This window comes from Podarcis gaigeae, assembly GCF_964106915.1.
Source record: "Podarcis gaigeae genome assembly, chromosome: 1".
In the NCBI taxonomy this organism is placed as follows: Eukaryota; Metazoa; Chordata; class Lepidosauria; order Squamata; family Lacertidae; genus Podarcis; species Podarcis gaigeae.
The window spans coordinates 84790332-84809842 of NC_139678.1; the positions used below are offsets into that span (position 1 = coordinate 84790332).

The window sequence follows — 19511 nt, forward strand, 5'->3', positions numbered from 1 at the left end:
ACAGAAAAGAGGTTTTACATATCCCACTCTAGAGTCAAACTAGATTCACCCATAACGAATAATAAAATCATAGAATTATAGAGCTGAAAGGGACCCTGAGGATCATCTAGTCCAACCCCCTGCAATGCAGGAATATGCTGTAGTCTTCTAGTTGGTAGGCCAGGCCTGGATCCAGCCTGATTGAGACTCCCCTGAATGACGTGGAGTCGGGTCATGACTGAATTGTCACAGAAATTTAAACCAATATTCTAATAATGACTAACACATTTCAACCCCTCTTTTGACCTCAGGTTCTGGTTTTGTGCTGCCTTTTATCCATTCTCCTATGAGAGCCCTTCAAAGGTCACACTCTGCCTTTCAGAGGGTGTTACCAGACTGCCAATATTTTGCAGGAGGGATGCAAGCACATATCGTGAAATTTAGGTTTGTGCAATTAAAGTAGGTTAAAGTGCTATGTCACCAGAGTGCAACAAACCTGCTTTTTTAAAAAATGTACTTTTTGTGTTAGGAAAGTGGCAGTAAATTGCATTGAAGCAGGTGGCATGAATGAATGATTAATGGAAAGTTGTGTAGTAAACACCCTGCAAGCAAATCAGGATGAATAGGAGGATCAATGATCATTGTTGTATAACCACCCTGCCAACATTTTAGAATGAATGTTAAATAAAGACCAGATATGATCTAACCTCCATGTAAGCTTTGTGCAAGCAAATCAGGATGAATGCTCAATAAATAAGTTGTCTAGAGGAGCCCTGAGCATCTCTATGCCAGAATGAGGATCAAATTGCTGTAGAATCACAAGAGAAAGAAATTGCAGCTAAGCTACAAACTAGCTACTTGTGAGACTTTACAGCTGAAATCTATGAATAACCCTTGATAAAGAGTTATTGTACTTGAAACGTCTCAGGAACAAAATTAATCATACATAGAAGGCTTTGCTGACAGCAGCTGTTTTTGTTTTCTGTTTTTCTTGCTGTCCAACAATCTAAGATGCTCCCTGCTCCCTGACGTATGCCCCAATTGTGTGTTTTTTTGCCTTGATGGTTTGTTTTGCTAACAGTTTCAGAGGTTGCAATTGATCATGCAAAAGTAGTTGGAATGGGCAAGGGCTGCTTAATATTTTATCTAGGTGTTTGTTCTTCTCCCATTCCCTCAAGCTTCATTCCCATGCTCTGGAATGGGAGAGGGAGGACAAGGGTTAAATAAGCCACCCTATCTCTCTTCCACTCTTGATTGCAGCCTCAGAACTGCTTTTCTGTTTAAAACAGAAAAAAACTAACAAAATCATACTTTGTGGAAAGGACACACAGCTTTGTTTAATGTATATTTTGGCCCTAGGTCTATCAAGCAGATAGGCAGATTGAGGATTTTCTTCCCTCCCAAGACACCACTTTTTGGGTTTTAAGAGTGTAAACTGAATTTGTGTAAACGTACATGCTGTTGGCAACATCACATTGAAGTGTCTATTCTGCCATGTGCACGTGTGATGAAGAGCTGTAGAAGACTATTGCTATTTGATGCACACACATTGCCACGAACCAGTTATGGCCTAGATAGGGGCTAGAATTGAAACTCAATCCTAACAAGATGGAGGTTAAATAATTTGTCTAAGAGGCTTCATGGTATTCAGTTTGTACTGAATGGGCTTGTGACCCCTCTAAACTTAAGGATCAAGTTTGTAGTTTTGGCGAACTCACAAGCTTTGTTACTGGAGAACCATGTACCCTTCTCCTCTCCCTTCCCCTCTTCTTCGTCCAGGCCCTCCCTAACTCTGTTCTAGGGGTTCCCCCAATAACCTGGAGCAGATTCGGGGAGAGTGCAGGAGGAAGAGGGGGTCCTATTGCACTAACAGGATGTGCTGGTTGTATAATGTCATCTGACAGGAGTGCCTTGCATCATTTTAAGCTTGTGCACTAACTGTGGCCTTAGATAGATAGATAGATAGATAGATAGATAGATAGACAGACAGACAGACAGACAGACAGACAGACAGACAGACAGATGCTGATCAGTTATTCTCTGGATTATGCCCCAGGTTAATAAGATGGAAAATTGATAGAATTGAATTATTTTCTCTAGGTGCCAAGAGGATCCCACCAAGTGCACCTGTGGCAGCAAGGATGTGCATGTCACGCAACAATGCTGCCCTCCTAACTTGGTGCCCACCACCTGATGTTCACCGCAGCCCACCAAGTAGTTACATTCTTGAGAGGCAGGCAGTAGGAGAAGCTGAGTGGGTGCCTTGCCTCACCACTGACGTTGCCAGCATGGTTGAAGTTCCAGGTGATGGTGTGCCTCAGGAGGCTGACTACCGTTTCCGTGTGTGTTCTGCCAATCAGTATGGAAGTAGTGGCCATGTGGAATTCCCAGGCACTGTGCACCTTGGTAAGCCTCTCTGCCCCCTAATAGTGACTGGACACTGTCCCTTACTCAAGCATGGGCATTGCAAGGATCTATGACCTTTTATTATTGAACCACTGGGCACTCTCTTCCACTGTCCTTTGCCATTGGCCTCTGCAGCTGTGGAAACACTATAAGTGTTGTCACTTCCTTGCTTTCCTGGGCCATGATGATCCACCTGCCTGCTAGACTACCCTTACCATTTAAAGGGAAGGAGCACTACTCTGTCCAGCTACCTTTTGCTTATATTTGCTCAGCAGGGCACCTAAATTAGCTAGGCTATTTCTTACTAACTAGCCAGTATCTTTAGTCGAAAAAAATAGAAAAATTCCTTCCAGGAGCACCTTAGAGACCAACTAAGTTTGTTATTGGTATGAGCTTCCTGCAGTCAGCTTTGGAAGCTTGTGGTTTTCTGTTTCTTTCTTTTTTTGGGGTGGGGATGCTCATTTCCTTTTTTCTTTTTTCTTTTTTTGGTCTTGTCTGAGACCTCCCTATTCCTTTTTATTTTAAAGCTCAGTGTATGTGCTGTGATTACTATCTCCACCTTAGGCAATTCATAATATACTGTGTGGCGATCTTGTGACAGTATCTCCTTCAAACCAGGCCTGCTTCCAGTAGATGCCTTTTGTCTGGTACTGGTGCCTCTGTAAACAAAATGGCTAGGTTGTGCTCAGGCGAGGAGCAAACTGCAGTAGTGGAATCTGGCAATACAAGCCACCTACTGAAGCATCACCACAGATGTGACAAACCATCCACCGTGAGAAATGCGCTAACAAGCTTTCACAATAATGGATTGTTTTCACTTATTGGATTTTTCACAGTGTGCAGAAATCTAAATTAAATATATAAAAAATACAAGCTATCATTTTGATGATGGTGACGTCATATGGGTGCTTCCTCCCAAAAAAACCCCCACCTTCAGATGTGAGCAGCACCAATTCCACAATAACTGTCCATCTGGAAGTACCCTCAGACAGTTGAATGCCTCCCAATCATTTTCTTCCACAATCTGAACTCCTTCCTTCCCATTTGTGTGTGTCAGTTGAGTGTGTGTATACATGCATGCGTCACCCATTTTGAGCTGACTTCCTTCATCTCTGTCCGCCTTTGTAGTGCCCAGGGCTCGTATACAAAAAGGACTGCAAGATGTGAAGGTTCATGCTGGAGAGGATGCTACTTTTTCAGTGCAGCTTTCAGCCTCTCAGAGCGGTTGCTGGTTCTTCAATGGGAAAAGGCTGGAAGAGGAGGAGGGGGAAGAAGGCCAGCAGTACCAAATCACACACAGCGGCTTGGACCATGCTTTGCGGATTAAAGGAGTGCAGCTAGCAGCCAATGGGTCTGAGGTGCAATTTGAGGCTAATGGTGTGAAGGAATGCGCTGCATTATGTGTACAAGGTGAGGCTTTGGTTGGATCTAGGTAGCGGGCCAGGAATCAGTTGACTGTACCTAAAATGATTACATGCAAGCAACCATCCCATGAAAAGAGCAGTGCTTTGCCCATAACATACAACAGTGTTCAACCTTGGATCCCCAGATGTTGTTGGACTTTATCCCTGACCCTTGGGGAGGCCTGCTTTGGATTATAGTCCAACAACATCTACGGACCCACGGCAGAAGAACAGAGGTTGGGCCTATGGATTGTTCTGCTGTGAGAATAATAGTTTAGATGGAATTTAGATGGAAATAACGGCATGGAGGTTAAGGTTTAAAAACCTCTTCCGATTTAAGACTTATTTAAAAAAACATTGTAATTTGGTTGAATGTTAAGAAAGGATGCTAGATTATAAATAATTGTGCACCACTAAATTAGATGGAATTAAGATGACAAGTAAGTTGAGGAAAAATTATAAACCTATTGAAGAATTAATAGATTATATTTAAATGAATGGGACACAAGATTTTAAACAAGATGATAAATTGCAGGAAAGAATTGACAATGATGCAAGTGGGAGCGGGAGATGTGAGGGAGTCCAAAGAAGTTAAGAAAGTATGTTATGATATATGTTACACTGTTCTTTATTTTTGCATTTATGTTTAAAAATTTTAATAAAATATATATTTAAAAAGATAAAAACCTCTTCCGTAGGTGTTGCTGTTCTAGTCAAAACCAGAGCCCCATTTGCAATTATTTTCAAGTAAAACAAAAAAATATAGCAGGAGATCTGATCATGAATTTCCTCTGCCATATGTGGTCTAGCCCTCCAAGCTGCCAGCTGTTATTCAGCTTGGATTCCTTGCAGCTGGAATCTTTATAGCTGTAAATGACAACAACTGGCTTCAAGGCATTTGCATCAGATCCCTTTGAAACTCCCCTCTGACAGTTTACTTTGAATTGCATTTGTTTATTTTGAGTTTCTGTGATTTGCACTAGTCTTTGCACAAACTAAAGCCAAATTGGCACAATCCAGTTCTGCCGAAACTAGTAGATAAGATGTCCTCCTGCACATGATACATTTCAGCCAATCTGAAATCTCAGTCATAACTTATGTTGTCTTATGTATTTATTTAATTTCCAAGATCTCTGTGCCCTCCAAGGCATCTCCCCTATATGATTAAAAACATATAGCACAGCTAAAATACATAAATGCATGCATAAATACAACTGAACATAAAATACATCTGTTGCAATTGCATAACAAGTAAAACAGCAATCCAAAAAACAAAACAAAAAATCAGATAAACAGGGGTAGTGACAATTTAAGCAATTTAAAAAAATGGGAAGCTTGTCTTCTTGTTTGCCTTGTCTGTACATTTTAATTTTTATTGCCATTTAAAAATGCTTTTTCTATACTATGAAGGCTACAATTCATTGTGCATAAATAGATATAAACATACCTGCTGTTGTATAATATGTGTATGAGGCGTGACATGATTAAAGGATCTTTCCATTGCATTTCAGTTATTTACAAGGATTACCTAAGGAAGGCTTTTAATCTGAATCACTGTTACTAAAGCAGGAACTGCCACAATATTCTTCTGAGTAAAGGAGATTATGAACAGTTGGATTAAGCCTATGGATCCATTGCCTTGGCACCAACTGTGTTGAAAGATGGAACAAATCAACACAAGCCTCGTATCTGTCACTCAGAGTTGTGTTTAAATACAGATATCCTGATGATTCTTCCATCCCAGCAATTTCTTGTGGTTATCATAACAACTTATTACCACAAGGTAGTCACTACTGTGCTTTTCACATGTGACACTGGACAGAGGTTTTCTCTCACAGGTGTACCTGGTGTTTTCAAGTGGCATCACCTGTTCTGTCTGTGAAGTTAATGTTTCATTTTGTGTCTCCCCAGCCGCACAGGTACATATCACCCCAGTGCCTGAGGCCAGGCGACTCCGAACACTCACAGCTGGCATGCCTCTACTCCTGGAGTGTGAAGCCTCTATGCCTGACACCCCCATCAATTGGTTTAAAGAAGGGAATCCTGTGGCTTTGGATGATAGTCGCATTGGTGTCCAAACCGAAGGCCGTATCCACAGGTTGTTGATTTCCTCTGTCTGCTCTTTGGACTCTGGGACATATACATGCGATGCAGGCGATGATGCTATCAGCTTCACTGTGACCGTGGATGGTGAGTGGAGGAAAAAGAAGTTGGCCTAGTTTTGAGAATCAGCTAGTGTAAGTTCTACTTGGGTCACCAATGGAGCCATTGCTGTGGGCAAAAGGGTGTCATTGAGGTCTTTCCCTGACACCTGTGAATCCTCTGAGGCCACCCAAACACTGTCATCTTGGCCATGGTGGGTTAGGATAGTTAACTATTCCTTCCTTGAAAAGCAAGTTACATAGAGATGAAGGAGGAAATTGGAAGACTGATACTCTTTCCCACTTCCTCTTTCAACTCTATGTTCTTATCAAGGCTCAGATTAATTGTACGGGGTCAGACTTTTACCAAGGTCCCTTTGAAAACATAACTGTGCGCGCGCGCACCTTCTCTCTTTCTGTCTCAGGGCAAGGAGGAGGAATAGTCCAGGGGAGAGGAGGGAGAAGAGACCAGAATGGGTGGCAACCACAACATTTGCTCAACAACCCGAATGTGCCTATGGGCCTAAAAAAACGTTATGCAACCCTTGCTAGCATAAGGTCTTAGAATAAGGTCTAACCTATTATATTAAAGGGGTCCCTTAAAATAAGGGGCACCTGTGAGATTTCTGCCATCCAGGCCCAGCAGGAGTTTGTCCTGCAGCCCAGTCTTTTCCACCCCAACTCAAAAAATGCACTCCATCCCCTGAATATTCTCCACCTTTTCTGCCACTATAGTAACTCTTTGCTGTTGCAGAACCTCCTGTGAGGGTTGTTCACTCCAATGCTGAGGAGGCCCATACCTACCAGGTCACAGAGCGTGTGGTGCTAACCTGTGAGCTGTCCCATCCCGATGCTCCCGTGCACTGGTACAAGGATGGGGAGGCAGTGAAAGAAAGTGACAGCTTCTTACTGGAGAGTGAGGGCCCACACCACCACCTGGTGATTCCTGCAGCACAGGTGAAGGATGCAGGGGAATTTGTGTGTGACATAGGTGGAGATTCTGTGCTCTTCAACGTCACTGTTACAGGTCAGTAATTTCCCCCAAATGAAGGGCCACCACAATCTGAACATGCCCTTCCTGCTTAGTCCTTGATAGCTTGGTACAAAGAATCAGATAGATAACAACCTTTTTTTCTGGCTCAGATAAGGGAACAAATGACAAGTAGACTTGTGGCACTTAAAAACAATATAGGAATATATATCTGCATTCATAGGGAAAGGCCTGCTTCATCCAATGCATGGACAATGAAAATGGTGGATATCCATTTTTAATTCTGATTCTGATGAAATAGGCTCTTGTCTATCAAATCTCATGACAAAATTAAGTAGCTTGTCTTTAAGGTGCCACATGTTTCAGTTTGGGGTAGGGTTTTAATTTTTTTTCTACAGCAGACTACATAGCTCCTTTTTCTGAGGAGTAGGAGCATTCTTCTCAGCCATCTGGACTCTGGCACCTAAGTTGCAGAAGATTTTACAACAGTGATGTAGCAGACCAGGAACAATAGCACACAGAGGTGTGTCTGGCACTTTCATCATGTAGTTTTCATTGTATGCTGAAGATGCACCTCATTGTCCTGGCCTGAGAGAGAGATATTTTCAGGAGACACACCCTATTATTGTGACTGTTGTTTTTTTAAAGCCATTTTTAATTCTGTGTTTTAAAATAGCTTTCTAATTTACCCTACAACCTTATAGTGAAAAGAGGGTAAGAAATATTAATATTAATAACAATGTGATCTCTTGGGGCACTATTCGTCAGTCCTTCTCATGTCAAATAAATGAGGCCTCTCACCAAGAGAAACTCACTAAATAAGTTAAGCCAAGGAAGATGTAGGCTACATTAGTGTGCATGACTAAGGCTGAAAGTGGATCTTTTATTTTGAAAAAAACCTTGAAGTTCCTTTAACCAAAATGTTACAAAATAGTGAGCAAGCTTTTGAGTCCACAAGAAGTCTTAATCAGGCTGAATGTTAAGCAAAGCAGATGGCGTATGTTATATGAGGGGGGAAATACATTTTTAAAATGTATAGTCTAAGAAGGGGCATAGCTGTGGGGTTATCATGAAGAGCACTCACACTCTTGAATTAGCCACTCCATCACTGTTCTATAAACCTGAAATGCTGACCTTTTCTGAAATTGTCTACTGGTGCTTCATTGTTCCAAACACACAATTAGATTTTCAGAGGGTATTTCAAACACACCCCTCCCCTTTCGTTGTTTCTCAGCTAAGTTGCTGGTGTCACCATTCCAGAAAAAGAAAAGAAACCTGTTCAACAGCATTGTTGGCCCTAAAGCTTAGGAATGAAGCTTGAGTGAAGTAGCTGCTGTGAATGACCTAAAGCAGAGGATTTCAACCTTTTTGAGTCCATGACTCCCTTTACCAACCACATTCTTTCTGGAGCCCATTTATGTTACACTGTTTGCCTGCAGAGCCGGCAGCTTCTTACACTTTTTCAACCACCCTCCCTTGTTGAGAGAGGGAGACTTGCCCAATGGCTGGGCAGTTTGAGTTTCATGGCAAAGTCAGAATCTGTATGTGGGCCATTCTGTGTCCAAGCCCTACATATTAATGGCATTTATAATTTCTAAATTACTTTAACTGTTAGCTAAGTGAGCAAATTCCCATTCCATAGCAACCCTGCAAGATTGGTCACTGTTATCTCTGTTGTGTGTAGATGGGAGAACTGAAGTTGACAAACAGTGGCTTGCTCAAGGCCAAACAAAGAGTCTGTGGCAAAGGTGACGTTTGAAATCCAAGTATTCCAAATACAAATTCATCTTTCTGTCTTCTAAACCAGCTGGCCTCTTAGTAAAGGGAGATATGATGGCACGAGGTTCTATCACTGAAAACAGGCCTCCTTGTGCACCCTTCCTTTCCTCCAAGGTGATATGCATAGTTCTCCCCACTTTATCCTCACAGCAACGGAGAGGCAGTGATGGCTCTCCCACGTCCCAGTGTAACACTTTGACAACTGCACCATCTCCCTAACACTGGTTCTTGTTTCCATAAAGCTCACAGTTTTTTGAGTTCGTTTCCAATTCTAGAGTGGGGATGCAACAGGCTCTGGGGCAGTAATAGGCTTTTCATGGTGCAGTTCTCCCTCCCCTCCCCCAGACCCTCCTGTAAGGATCCTGCACTCCAACGCTGAGGAGACCCATGCCTACCGAAACTCTGAATGTGTGGTGCTGGCCTGCCAGCTGTCCCGCCCTGATGCTCCCGTGCGCTGGTACAAGGATGGGGAAGAGGTGGAAGAAAGTGAGCGCCTCCTCCTGGAGAGTGAGGGCTCACACCGCCGCCTTGTCATTGCCTCTGCACAAATCCATGATACAGGGGAGTTTGTATGTGATGTAGGTGGTGACTCTGCCTTTTTCAACATCACAATCACAGGTGAGAGCTGTCCCCTGTCCTTCCCCACTTTTTATATATGTACATTATTTATATATTGCCTTCTTGACAGCCAAGGGGTACTTGCTCAGGGAGGGAGAAGTGGTTACCATTTGAGGGAGACCCAGTCTCCCCCAGCACTGCTCCTTCAAGGTGCCCTGTGCAGCTCCTTTCCACCTCTGACATAGGAGGGCAAAAGGAGCCCCTCAGAAAGACTTGCAACATCCTGCGCAATCCTCCCCATGCTTTGTACCTCTGACATTGTGGGTGGAAAGGAGGGTTGCAGGAGGATTGCAGAGGGTCTTGCAAGCCTCCCCATGCTTCCCCTTTGTACCTCTGACATCAGTATACCTGAAGGAACATCTCTACCCCCATCATTCAGTCTGGACACTGAGGTTCAGTGAGGTTACAGGGAACCAGGCAGAGGGCCTTCTCGGTAGTGGCACCCACCCTGTGGAACGCCCTCCCATCAGCTGTCAAGGAAATAAAAAACTATCTGACTTTTAGAAGACATCTGAAGGAAACCCTGTATTGGGAAGTTTTAATATTTGATGTTTTATTACATTTGTATATTTTGCTGGAAGCCACCCAAAATGGCTGGGGAAACCCAGCCAGATGGATGGGGTATTATTACTATCGCTATCGCTATCGCTGTTGCTATTATTATTAGAGATTCTCACAGGAGCTTGCCTATCTGGCTGGTGGCTGCTCTTTAGAGTTTAGTGCTGGGTTCTTCTCCAGCTCTGCTTGGCACTTTCTGCATGCAAAGCATGTGCTTTACCACAGAGCTAAGGCCCTTCCCTAGAATCATAGAATCACAGAATTGTAGAGTTGGAAGGGACCCCTGGGATCATCTAGTCCATCCCCCAGCAATGCTGGAATATCAACTAAAGCATCCAGCCACTGCATATAAACCTCCAAGGAAGGTGACACTTCTTTTTTGTCACAGAGCCACCTGTGCACGTTGTGTGCTCCAACGCGGAAGAAGATCACACCTATCAGATCTTGGAATGTGTGACGTTGTCCTGTGAGTTGTCCCGTCCTGATGCCCCTGTGCTCTGGTACAAAGATGGGGAAGAGGTGGAAGAGAGTGAGGGACTTCGGCTAGAGAGTGAAGGATCCCACCACCGGCTGGTCATTGCCTCAGCTGGCGTACAGGACACAGGAGAGTTTGTGTGTGATGCAGGTGGCGACTCTGTTTTCTTCAATATTACTGTTACAGGTCAGTGTGAGATTTGTTGTTTTTCCCCAGACATGCATTTTAAGGCCAATAATGGTCCTCAATCTTTAGGCTAGAAAGCCTTTCACTTCTAAAACTCAAGACAATGTAGTCTTTTTGTAACTTTTCATAGCCATGTTTGAGTTGGCTAAGTTGAGTTAAATGATACCAAAAGAGGATTCAGTCTGCCCCCTTTATTTGTCATTAGCGATTGTGTCTGAGCATGTAGTTGAGAACTTCTTATTTATCTCTCTCCTTTGTAAGCATTGGTTATTTCTTCTGAACCTCTCTTCTTTGTGGCTGTTCCATGACACTTTCCTGCCCTGTACTGAATTTTGTTGAAGGTCTTTGCTGAATAGCTTTAATGCAAGCAATTCAGCCACTTCAGATTCAGAACTCTTGAGTGAATATATCTTAGCATCTAGGGAGACTTTGCTTTGTTAATTATCAGTTCTCTTCAGTGCCCAAAAACTTGGTGGCTTTTGATACAGCAGACAAACATGGCTTCTCCTTCAAAACACTTTGTTGACAATTTCTCAGTTTTAAAGGCAATCTAGATTATATGTCCAGTATAAATTACAGAGTTGGCAAAGGGTTTGATGAGAACACGAGTTCTCCCAAAGAATCCTGGGAACTGTAGCTCTGAGAGGTAAACTACAGTTCCCATTATTCTTTTGAGGAAGCCGTGTGTGTTAAATGGATGGTGTGTACACAGCATTGGTGTCCAACAATATCTGAAGGGCCCAGAGTCCCCCAGCCCTATGTTATATGGTTCTGTTCTACTTCCCAATATTTCAGTGTGGTGTTGGTGGAGGGGACATATTTCTTTCTACTGATCCCCATCTATAGAATGTCTCTTCTTGCCACAGAACCTCCTGTGAGGGTTCTTCGCTCCAATGCTGAGGAGGCCCATACCTACAAGGTTGCAGAGCATGTGGTGCTGGCCTGTGAGCTGTCCCGCCCTGATGCTCCCGTGTGCTGGTACAAGGATGGGGAAGAGGTGGAAGAAAGTGATTGCCTCCTGCTGGAGAGCGAAGGACCCCACCGACGGCTGGTCATTCCTTCAGTGCAGATGAAGGACGCCGGGGAGTTTGTGTGTGATGCAGGCAGTGATTCTGTTTTTTTCAACATCACTGTTACTGGTAAGAGAACTAATCAATTTATCTTCGTAGAGAGACGTCCCCTCCCAAACCCATGTCCTTTGCTCTTCTCTGTGCTGCAGTCCATGGTGCTTCAAAGGCCTTATTGGTGTACTTTGGTAAGAACCAACAGGGAGAGGAGCATAACTGCCATGCTGCATAAGTTGTACTGGTCCATTTTGTTTTGTGCTGTATTTATGAACAGTCATCAGACAGGTGCCTGAAGGAAGTTCATGTTCACTGTTGATGTATCTGGTGGTTAGAGGTCTACTGACTCCGAATAAACACAGGAGTTGCACTTTGGGCTGTTCTGAGTAGTAAGCCACTCTATCCTCATTTGTTATCTAATCCTTTGACAAAACTTTATGTTGGTTGTCATCACAACATCCTGTGTCAGTATCATAAGCTGATTATACCTTGTGCAAAGAGGTTCTTTCCTTTGTTTGTCTGAAACCTCCCGCTTCTTATCCATTTCAGTGGATTAGTTTACAGTATACATCTTGAGTGGGAGTGAATAATATTTTCCTATTCACTCTTTTTCATGCCGTTAGTGAATTCTGTTCAGAAGGCATTGGTCTTTCTTCTTTTTAAGCTAAAAAAATAAATAAAATCAAACTACTTCATTTACAAGAAAGATACTTGATCTCCTGAATTCTTTTAGTTGCATTTTTCTGCCATCATTTGCTCTGCTACTTCCAGAGGAGTAGCTGTGTTAGTCTGCTGCAGCAAAAACAACAAAGAATCTTGTGACACCTTAAAAACTAAAAAGTTATGGCACAAGTGTTTGTGAGCTACAGTCCACCTCATCAGATGTAGATGTATGTATGTAGATATGTAGAGACGCACACACAGAGATTGTAACAGGGGGATTTATAAGCAGTGAGGTCAGAGACAGATGAAATGCAAAAAGTACAGATAATGACAATTAGAGCTGAAATATATGCAAAATAAGCACAGTGACCCTTTACAAAGCAGTGATAGGTGATAATCAGGTTGACAGTGCTGAGTTAATTAACATCTGAAGTGGGAAGGGAAACAATTGAATAGAATTGATGGCCTTGATGAATTGTAATTCAGCATTTTCAGTCTGGAGCCTCTCTTTGTAATTCATTCCTTCAAGTATGGCAGTATTAAGATCATGCCAAATGTCAAGGGCAAATGGCGCTAAGCTTGGAGCTTTGAATTCAGACTGAGTCAGTTTGAGAAAAAGGTCAGACCTATAGGCTTTATGGGGAGCTCTGAAGATCCTAGGAGCTGCCTTTCAATAACCTAAGTGAGGAGCAGTTTCTGTTGTGAATTTCCACTTATGTTCAACCTTTAAATTTGCAAATATTTATAAATTCCAGTAAGCTTCCAGTGACCTCCTTAGAAAGGAAACAGCGCTTCAGCCAGTCCTCATTCACTGCACCCCTGAACCCTCTCAATCCAGGCATGCATAACTGTTGTTATAAATGTGGGTTCATCACAGGTTAATATAAGGAAGTTGTGTTATTTGCTACTTTATTTTCAGGCACTTTCTCAAAAATTCCTAGCACGGCATCTGCCTTCCAAAAAACAAAAATGTGGCAGCATGCTGAGATGACATTTTCAGTAAGCTTTCCCTCTCTATTTCACATGCACTCTGCCCCCACACTTATGCTTCCCATGACACATTGGTTTCTCCTGCCCCCTTCACTTTGCTAGCTGGTTCCTGATCCACTGCTTTTCACTTTGGTTAGAAAAAAAGACAACCTGCCAAGCATCCTCCCCCAACCAGTGGTGTAGTGGTCTGAGGTTGGGGGGGGGGGTGGAGTGCTGATGGTGGATGGATTGGAAGAAGTTCACTCTGCTTGTCATGTGATACTTTGAGTTCCAAGCACCCATTGAAGCAGGCAGCCGGTCACAGGTCAGCACTTTACTGTTCAGGGGCTATCTGGCTATGAAGCAGGCAGTAGCTGACCAGTGAGACACAATGATTTCTCCCATTGGTGAAGACAACCCATAGTGTTTATACCTAATACCAATCAGGTTGAGTTTATAACTTGTAATTGCTGCCTCCCATGTTGTTTTTGCTGCGTTTGCTGCACCAAAGTGACCTCCTCAGGGCGCAAGCCTACGCAGTCTGTATGGAGGTCCTGGGCTGCCCAGATGACAAGACCACCACTCTCAGACTCACTGGTGTGATCCAAAGCAAAGCAATACATTTGGCACCAGCTTGGCTGCAGGAGTTGCCGGAAGGAGGCATACAAGACGCCATCCAACCACCTTAGGGACTCCTGTCCGGATCTGTATAGGGTTTACTCCTTAGCCTTTTCTTCTCCCAGACATGTCCTGCAAGGCAGCCGGTACAGATTATTCCTCAGGATTTACTCCTGAAACCTTTCTGAATGAGTATAGCTGTGAGGCAGTGGAGGTTTAGGATCAGAGTTTTCCTTCTCCTAGATATGCTACCTTCCCAGGTTGTTGACCACACTATATTTCTGCAAGGGACGCATGTGGTGCTGTGGTCTAAACCACAGAGCCTAGGGCTTGCTGATCGGAAGGTCGGTGGTTCAAATCCCCGTGACGGTGTGAGCTCCTGTTGCTCGGTCCCTGCTCCTGCCATCCTAGCAGTTTGAAAGCATGTCAAAGTGCAAGTAGATAAATAGGTACTGCTCTGGCGGGAAGGTAAACGGTGTTTCCGTGTGCTGCTCTGGTTCGCCAGAAGCGGCTTAGTCATGCTGGCCACATGACCCGGAAGCTGTATGCTGGCTCCCTCGGCCAATAATGCGAGATGAGTGTTGCAACCCCAGAGTCGTTCGCGACTGGACCTAATGGTCGGGGTCTATTTACCTTTGCCTTTACTATTTCTGCAGCAGGGTTCCTGCAGGGTCTCCAATCTTCTAGAGCCACCCAATCAGCATGAAGGGGTGGGGGGTGGGGGCTTTTTAGCCACTTTGTGATCCAACGTGAAACATTTAGGAACACTGAAAACACAAGGTGCTTCAGTTTCAGGAGAATGGCGTGCTGTTACCCTGAAAGAAGATACTGAAGCACTCCAAATCATTTTCCATGTATGTATCCAGAAAATAGTAAATCTAACTAAAATGAAGACCTGCATTGATCATTGCAATGTATCTTTAATTATTATTATTGTATAATTATAAGATTATTGTCTAGTCTTAGAAAGTTGCATACCCCTAGCAGGGGCATAGCTGTGAGGGTATGTGGCCAGGGGCGCCGACTTATAAAAAATATTGGGGGGGGCCCATACCGGGGTCCTGCCCCGGGAAGTTTTCTAAATTTTAGATTAAAATTAGTGAGTTTTAAAGTTTTTAAAAAGTATTTTAGAGTCATATGATCAACATTAGGACCCCAAAAACTCGACTCTCTATAACTCCACACTCCGGGAAACTCGACAAGCCTGAAACACTTTTTGGCTTTGAAAAAAGAAACAAAACATAAACACGCACGGTATTTTCGTAAAAAGCTAATTTAATTTACAGTAACAATTATGCTTATAGACTATTACAGAGCAGTGAATATATAGCTCTGAAAAGACTGAAATGATATTTAAATAAATCCTAAACTATCATTAAAAGAATAAAACATAAAATATTGCTGTCGCACAGTAATAGCACTTTGATTAATAAGTGAAATAGCTAATTTAAGCTTACTTTGAATAAGGCTGAGGGTTCATTAAATAAAAATAATATCTCAAAGTTAATGCTTTAATACAGTTAATAAAGTTAATACAGTATGCCTAATACTGTATGTAAATACTGTAATACTGTATGTAAATAACGGGCTTTAATTGGGTCTTACACCCTAAAAATATTTAAGTATTTGAAAATAACTAATACAGTACTATAGTAATATAGAAATACAGTACTAAACTAGTACTAATATTTCGAAACTGAAAAATTAACATTCTGTATGTATTTAATTCTCTATTTTATAAAGATTTTTAATATCTGACAGTGAGTTTGGAGTAGCCCAATGCAAAAATCCTGAGGATCCATGTGGATCCATGCTTTGTAACCACGTTTTTGCACCATTGCAGCCCCAGGCAACAGTGGGTGCGTGATTTTTTTGGTACAGACTGTAGCCATGGACATGTAATGTGATCTGATGGTGAATTTGGGGTGACCCAATGCAAAAATCCTGAGGATCCATGTGGATCCGTGCTTTGTCACCATGTTTTAAATGGGGAGGGAAGGAAAAACACAGAAGGGACAAGAAGCACAAGAGGGGTGTGCGGAGAAGCAGCTGGCTAAGAATGCAGGGGAGGAGTTTAACGGGGTGGGGGGGAGGAAAGGAAGGCAAAAGTCCCCCCCCCAAGCCAGCCCTCTCTCTCTCTCTCCCACCTGCATCCCTAGAGCACGGAGAGGAGGAGGTGGTGGGCTGGAGCCTGCATGCAGTGTGACTAGGAAAGAATTAGAAGGAAGGACTCGATCCTTTCCTTAACCCTCTGCTTGCCAGGAGGGCAGGGGATTCCCTGCTCTTTGTTGAGTTTGAGCAAACGCAGCAACAGAAGCGGGTGGGCAGTAAGACCCTGAGGCAGAATGCAGGAAAGCAGCAGCTTCCGCCTTCCCTCCGCCCGACCGCCCGATCTGATTTTTGCCTGATTTTTGCCTATTTTTGCCCCTGCGCTCCGGCGAGTCAGTTCCAGGGACCACACATTCGCTCAATAACACGCACAGACATTTCCCCTTACTTTTTAGGAGAAAAAATCTGCGTGTTATAAAGCGAAATTTACGGTAATAATTTTCTTAAATTATTGGGGGGGCAGAGCCCCCCCAAACGAATTTTTGAGGGGGCTCGGGCCCCCTCAGGCCCCATGGAGTCGGCGCCTATGTATGTGGCTGTGACACATAACTGTGAAGGGACCTTGCACTTCTGATTTTGCTACTACACTACTGCCCCCAACAGTCTCCAAATCTGCTTCTAATTCCTGAAACTTCGTTTTCTCTTTCTCTCTCTCTCTCTCTCTCTCTCTCTCTCTCTCTCTCTCTCATGCACCCTGTAGAGCCACCTGTGCATATTCTGCACTCCAACGCAGATGCATCCCATTCTTACCAGGCCTCTGAACGTGTGGTGCTGTCCTGTGTGCTGTCCTGCTCCAGTGCCCCTGTCCGCTGGTACAAGGATGGGGAGGAAGTGGAAGAGGGAGAGCGCTTGCTGCTGGAGAACGAAGGGCCCCTCCGACGCCTTGTCCTTGCCTCAGCCCAGGTGCAAGATTCAGGCGAGTTTGTGTGCGACACTGGGACTGACTCTGCCTTCTTTGTGGTTACAGTTGCAGGTTAGTAAATGTACAGTGGCGCCTTCCTTAGGACTCTTCCCTACCACTCTGATACATGGCATATATTTCCTCAGAGTCCCACTTTGAAGCCCATTGCTAAGCTTCTGTTAGAATAGACAATACTGAGCTGGATTAGGGGTGGGAAACTGGATTTAGACGACAGGCCAGATTCTGATGTCCCCACACCCTCCATGGGCCACTTTGGCAGGTGGTCAGCCCCTCCCGCCTGTCAGTCACCTGATGTCAGCATGCCATCAGGTGAAATAGTTCACTTTGCACACCAGCTTGAATTCACTGTTGGAGCTAATCCCTGCAGGCTGGCATTTGGCACTGAATTTAAATTCATCACCAGCAAATGTAAGCTCCAGTTGCAGCAGAGACTGACTGCTTGAGAATTTAGAAGGCACTGAAGGGAAGCACCACTTGCACTGGAACAACTGGGAGCTGGCTTTAAGGCTCCCCATTGTCCCTTAGTAGCCTCAGCTTTACCTGCGGATGTCAGCTGTGGGAGGGAGGGTGTGGCTGGGGAAAAATAAGGACTGCTGCCAGGCCTAATTTGGCTGGCAGGCTGAAGGTTCCCCAAGCTGAGCTAGACCTACAAGTTGCGTGACCTGGTATAAGATAGCTTCCTATGCTCCAAGGGCATGGGCACCTGAGCTCAAATTCCAGGCATCAGATTTGCATTTAGCTTCTATAATCTGTATTGCACTTCACTGTGGAACCATATGGCAGAGATAATACCAGTTTGAGCTTTTCCTGTGCTACGTCCTGAAAAAAACTCTAAGGAAGTTGCCTTATATTAAGCCAGACAACCTGTCCATCTCGCTCAGTGTTGCCTACACTGATTGGCAGCAGCTGTCCAGGGTTTGACACATTTTTTCTCAAGCCCTACCTGGGCACACTGGCAAATGAACCTAACATGTGAAGCATATGCTCCACAACAGAGCTATATGGGTTCAGTGGTTAGAGCAGAAGCTGGTGAATGAAGCCAGCTAGAGCTGCACCCAGTGGGTGCTTTTGAAAGTGGAAGTTGATAGGCCTGGATTCAGATTTCTATTAATTGATTCATGTATTGGAAAGGGTGGGGAGGAGACAGAAGTCAACTCTTGTCCCCCCATGGGCCACCCCTGAGCCTTAGAGGTAAGCAGAGATATTTAAATGATATTTACTAAGAAGTTTAAATGAAAGTACAATATGTAATTGAATATGTATTGAAAGAGGAATAGATGTTCATGAGAAAATGAAATTAAGAAACACTGAAAATAACGAAAAGCAATACAGTTTGTATATATTGTCTTTCCTACCATATCTGAGTGGGCTCAGAGAGGGTTACAAGATACCCAGAGAAATGAACAGAAATGTCTCTCCTAGATTCCAATCCAACACTTGGTTTTGCTGCACAACACGGATCCTGTGCCATGCTGCACATTTGCATCATATATGAGTGTCTGGCTTTAGTTAGCTTTTCCCAAAGCCAAGCCATGGTGCTGAGCCCTATGAGCCCTACTGCAGCTTCTGTGCTTAAGCTAAGCCCTTCCCAACTCTAGAGCCAGGGACTGCAGTAGCTGTGGAGATCCTGTCATGGCTCTGTGGGCCAAAGGTATGTGTCTGTGGGCTTGATTCTCATGCTTAAGCCCTGGATCTTTGTGGAGGTGTGTGTTGGCCTTAGGGCAGGGCAGGGCAGGGCAAGCTTTTTCCAGCCTAAGGGCCACACTCCTTTCTAGGCAACCTACAGGGGGCCACATGCCAGTGGTGGGCAGAAGGAAAAGTGGGCAGAGCAGCAAATACAAAATTCACCTTTGTGCAGTAGGCTGATTTCTGCACACATTCAAAGGACCCTCTTTGTCCTCCATCCAGAGAAGCAAGAGGCATTATCAGAATTCTCAAGGCTGCAGTCCCACCCAGGCAAAAACACTTGAGAAGGATGCAGAGCAGCACCAGTGAAGGGTGTGGTAGCCTGGGAAGAGGCTGTGTAGCTGGGGAGAACCCTGGAAGGCAGATAGAGAGACCAGAGAGTGACATTTGGCTTTTGGGCTTGAGGTGGGGAACCTCACCCCTGGCTTAGAGGATGGCCGCAGCAAGCCACTCTCCAGCTTTGACTGCATCATGACCCAGTGGGTGGAGTTTTCTCACTATCTTACAAAGACCATTCCCCCTCCCCCCCCTGCCATGCTCCTGCAGTCTTGTGTGAGAGAAAGAAGTTATCATTGCAGCTTTGTGGATCCAGTGGGGAGCCATGCAACTAAAAGTGCTGTCATCTGGCACAATGCGGGAGGTGGGAAGGGAGCATATGGCAGACCAGCCTTTATCTTCCCTTTTCACCCTACATCCTGGCTCCAGAGGCTGAGGGCTTGTAGCTCTACACTGCTCTCCCTTATCAGCATTTGCTGGCATCATGAAAGCAACATGGCCTTCACACCCTTGTGATTTCTGCAGGTTTGGATAGAGGCAGGGTTTCCCCACATCCCCACCCAACAAACCAAGATTTTGCTCCATCCCTCCTGACTCATCACAGACCCTCACACTCCTATCCTCTTCCTCTGCTGTTTACTGCCCAGCAAACCTGCCCACTAGCTGCC

General features: G+C 44.3%; 1 protein-coding gene across 11 annotated transcripts in view; it reads left to right on the forward strand.

Annotated features, from left to right (window-relative positions):
- Nucleotides 1-19511, forward strand: part of OBSL1 (obscurin like cytoskeletal adaptor 1) — a 64466-nt gene that overhangs the window by 8841 nt on the left and 36114 nt on the right. For 9 of the 11 annotated variants that reach the window (XM_083726565.1, XM_083726570.1, XM_083726568.1 and 6 more), the window contains 8 exons: nt 2080-2385; nt 3514-3795; nt 5700-5978; nt 6684-6956; nt 9045-9317; nt 10264-10536; nt 11403-11675; nt 16660-16932. In XM_083726565.1, the coding sequence (XP_083582691.1) occupies nt 2080-2385; nt 3514-3795; nt 5700-5978; nt 6684-6956; nt 9045-9317; nt 10264-10536; nt 11403-11675; nt 16660-16932 (2232 nt within the window). The remainder of the gene's footprint in view (nt 1-2079; nt 2386-3513; nt 3796-5699; nt 5979-6683; nt 6957-9044; nt 9318-10263; nt 10537-11402; nt 11676-16659; nt 16933-19511) is intronic. The other 2 variants (XM_083726569.1, XM_083726572.1) reach the window with 1 other exon arrangement.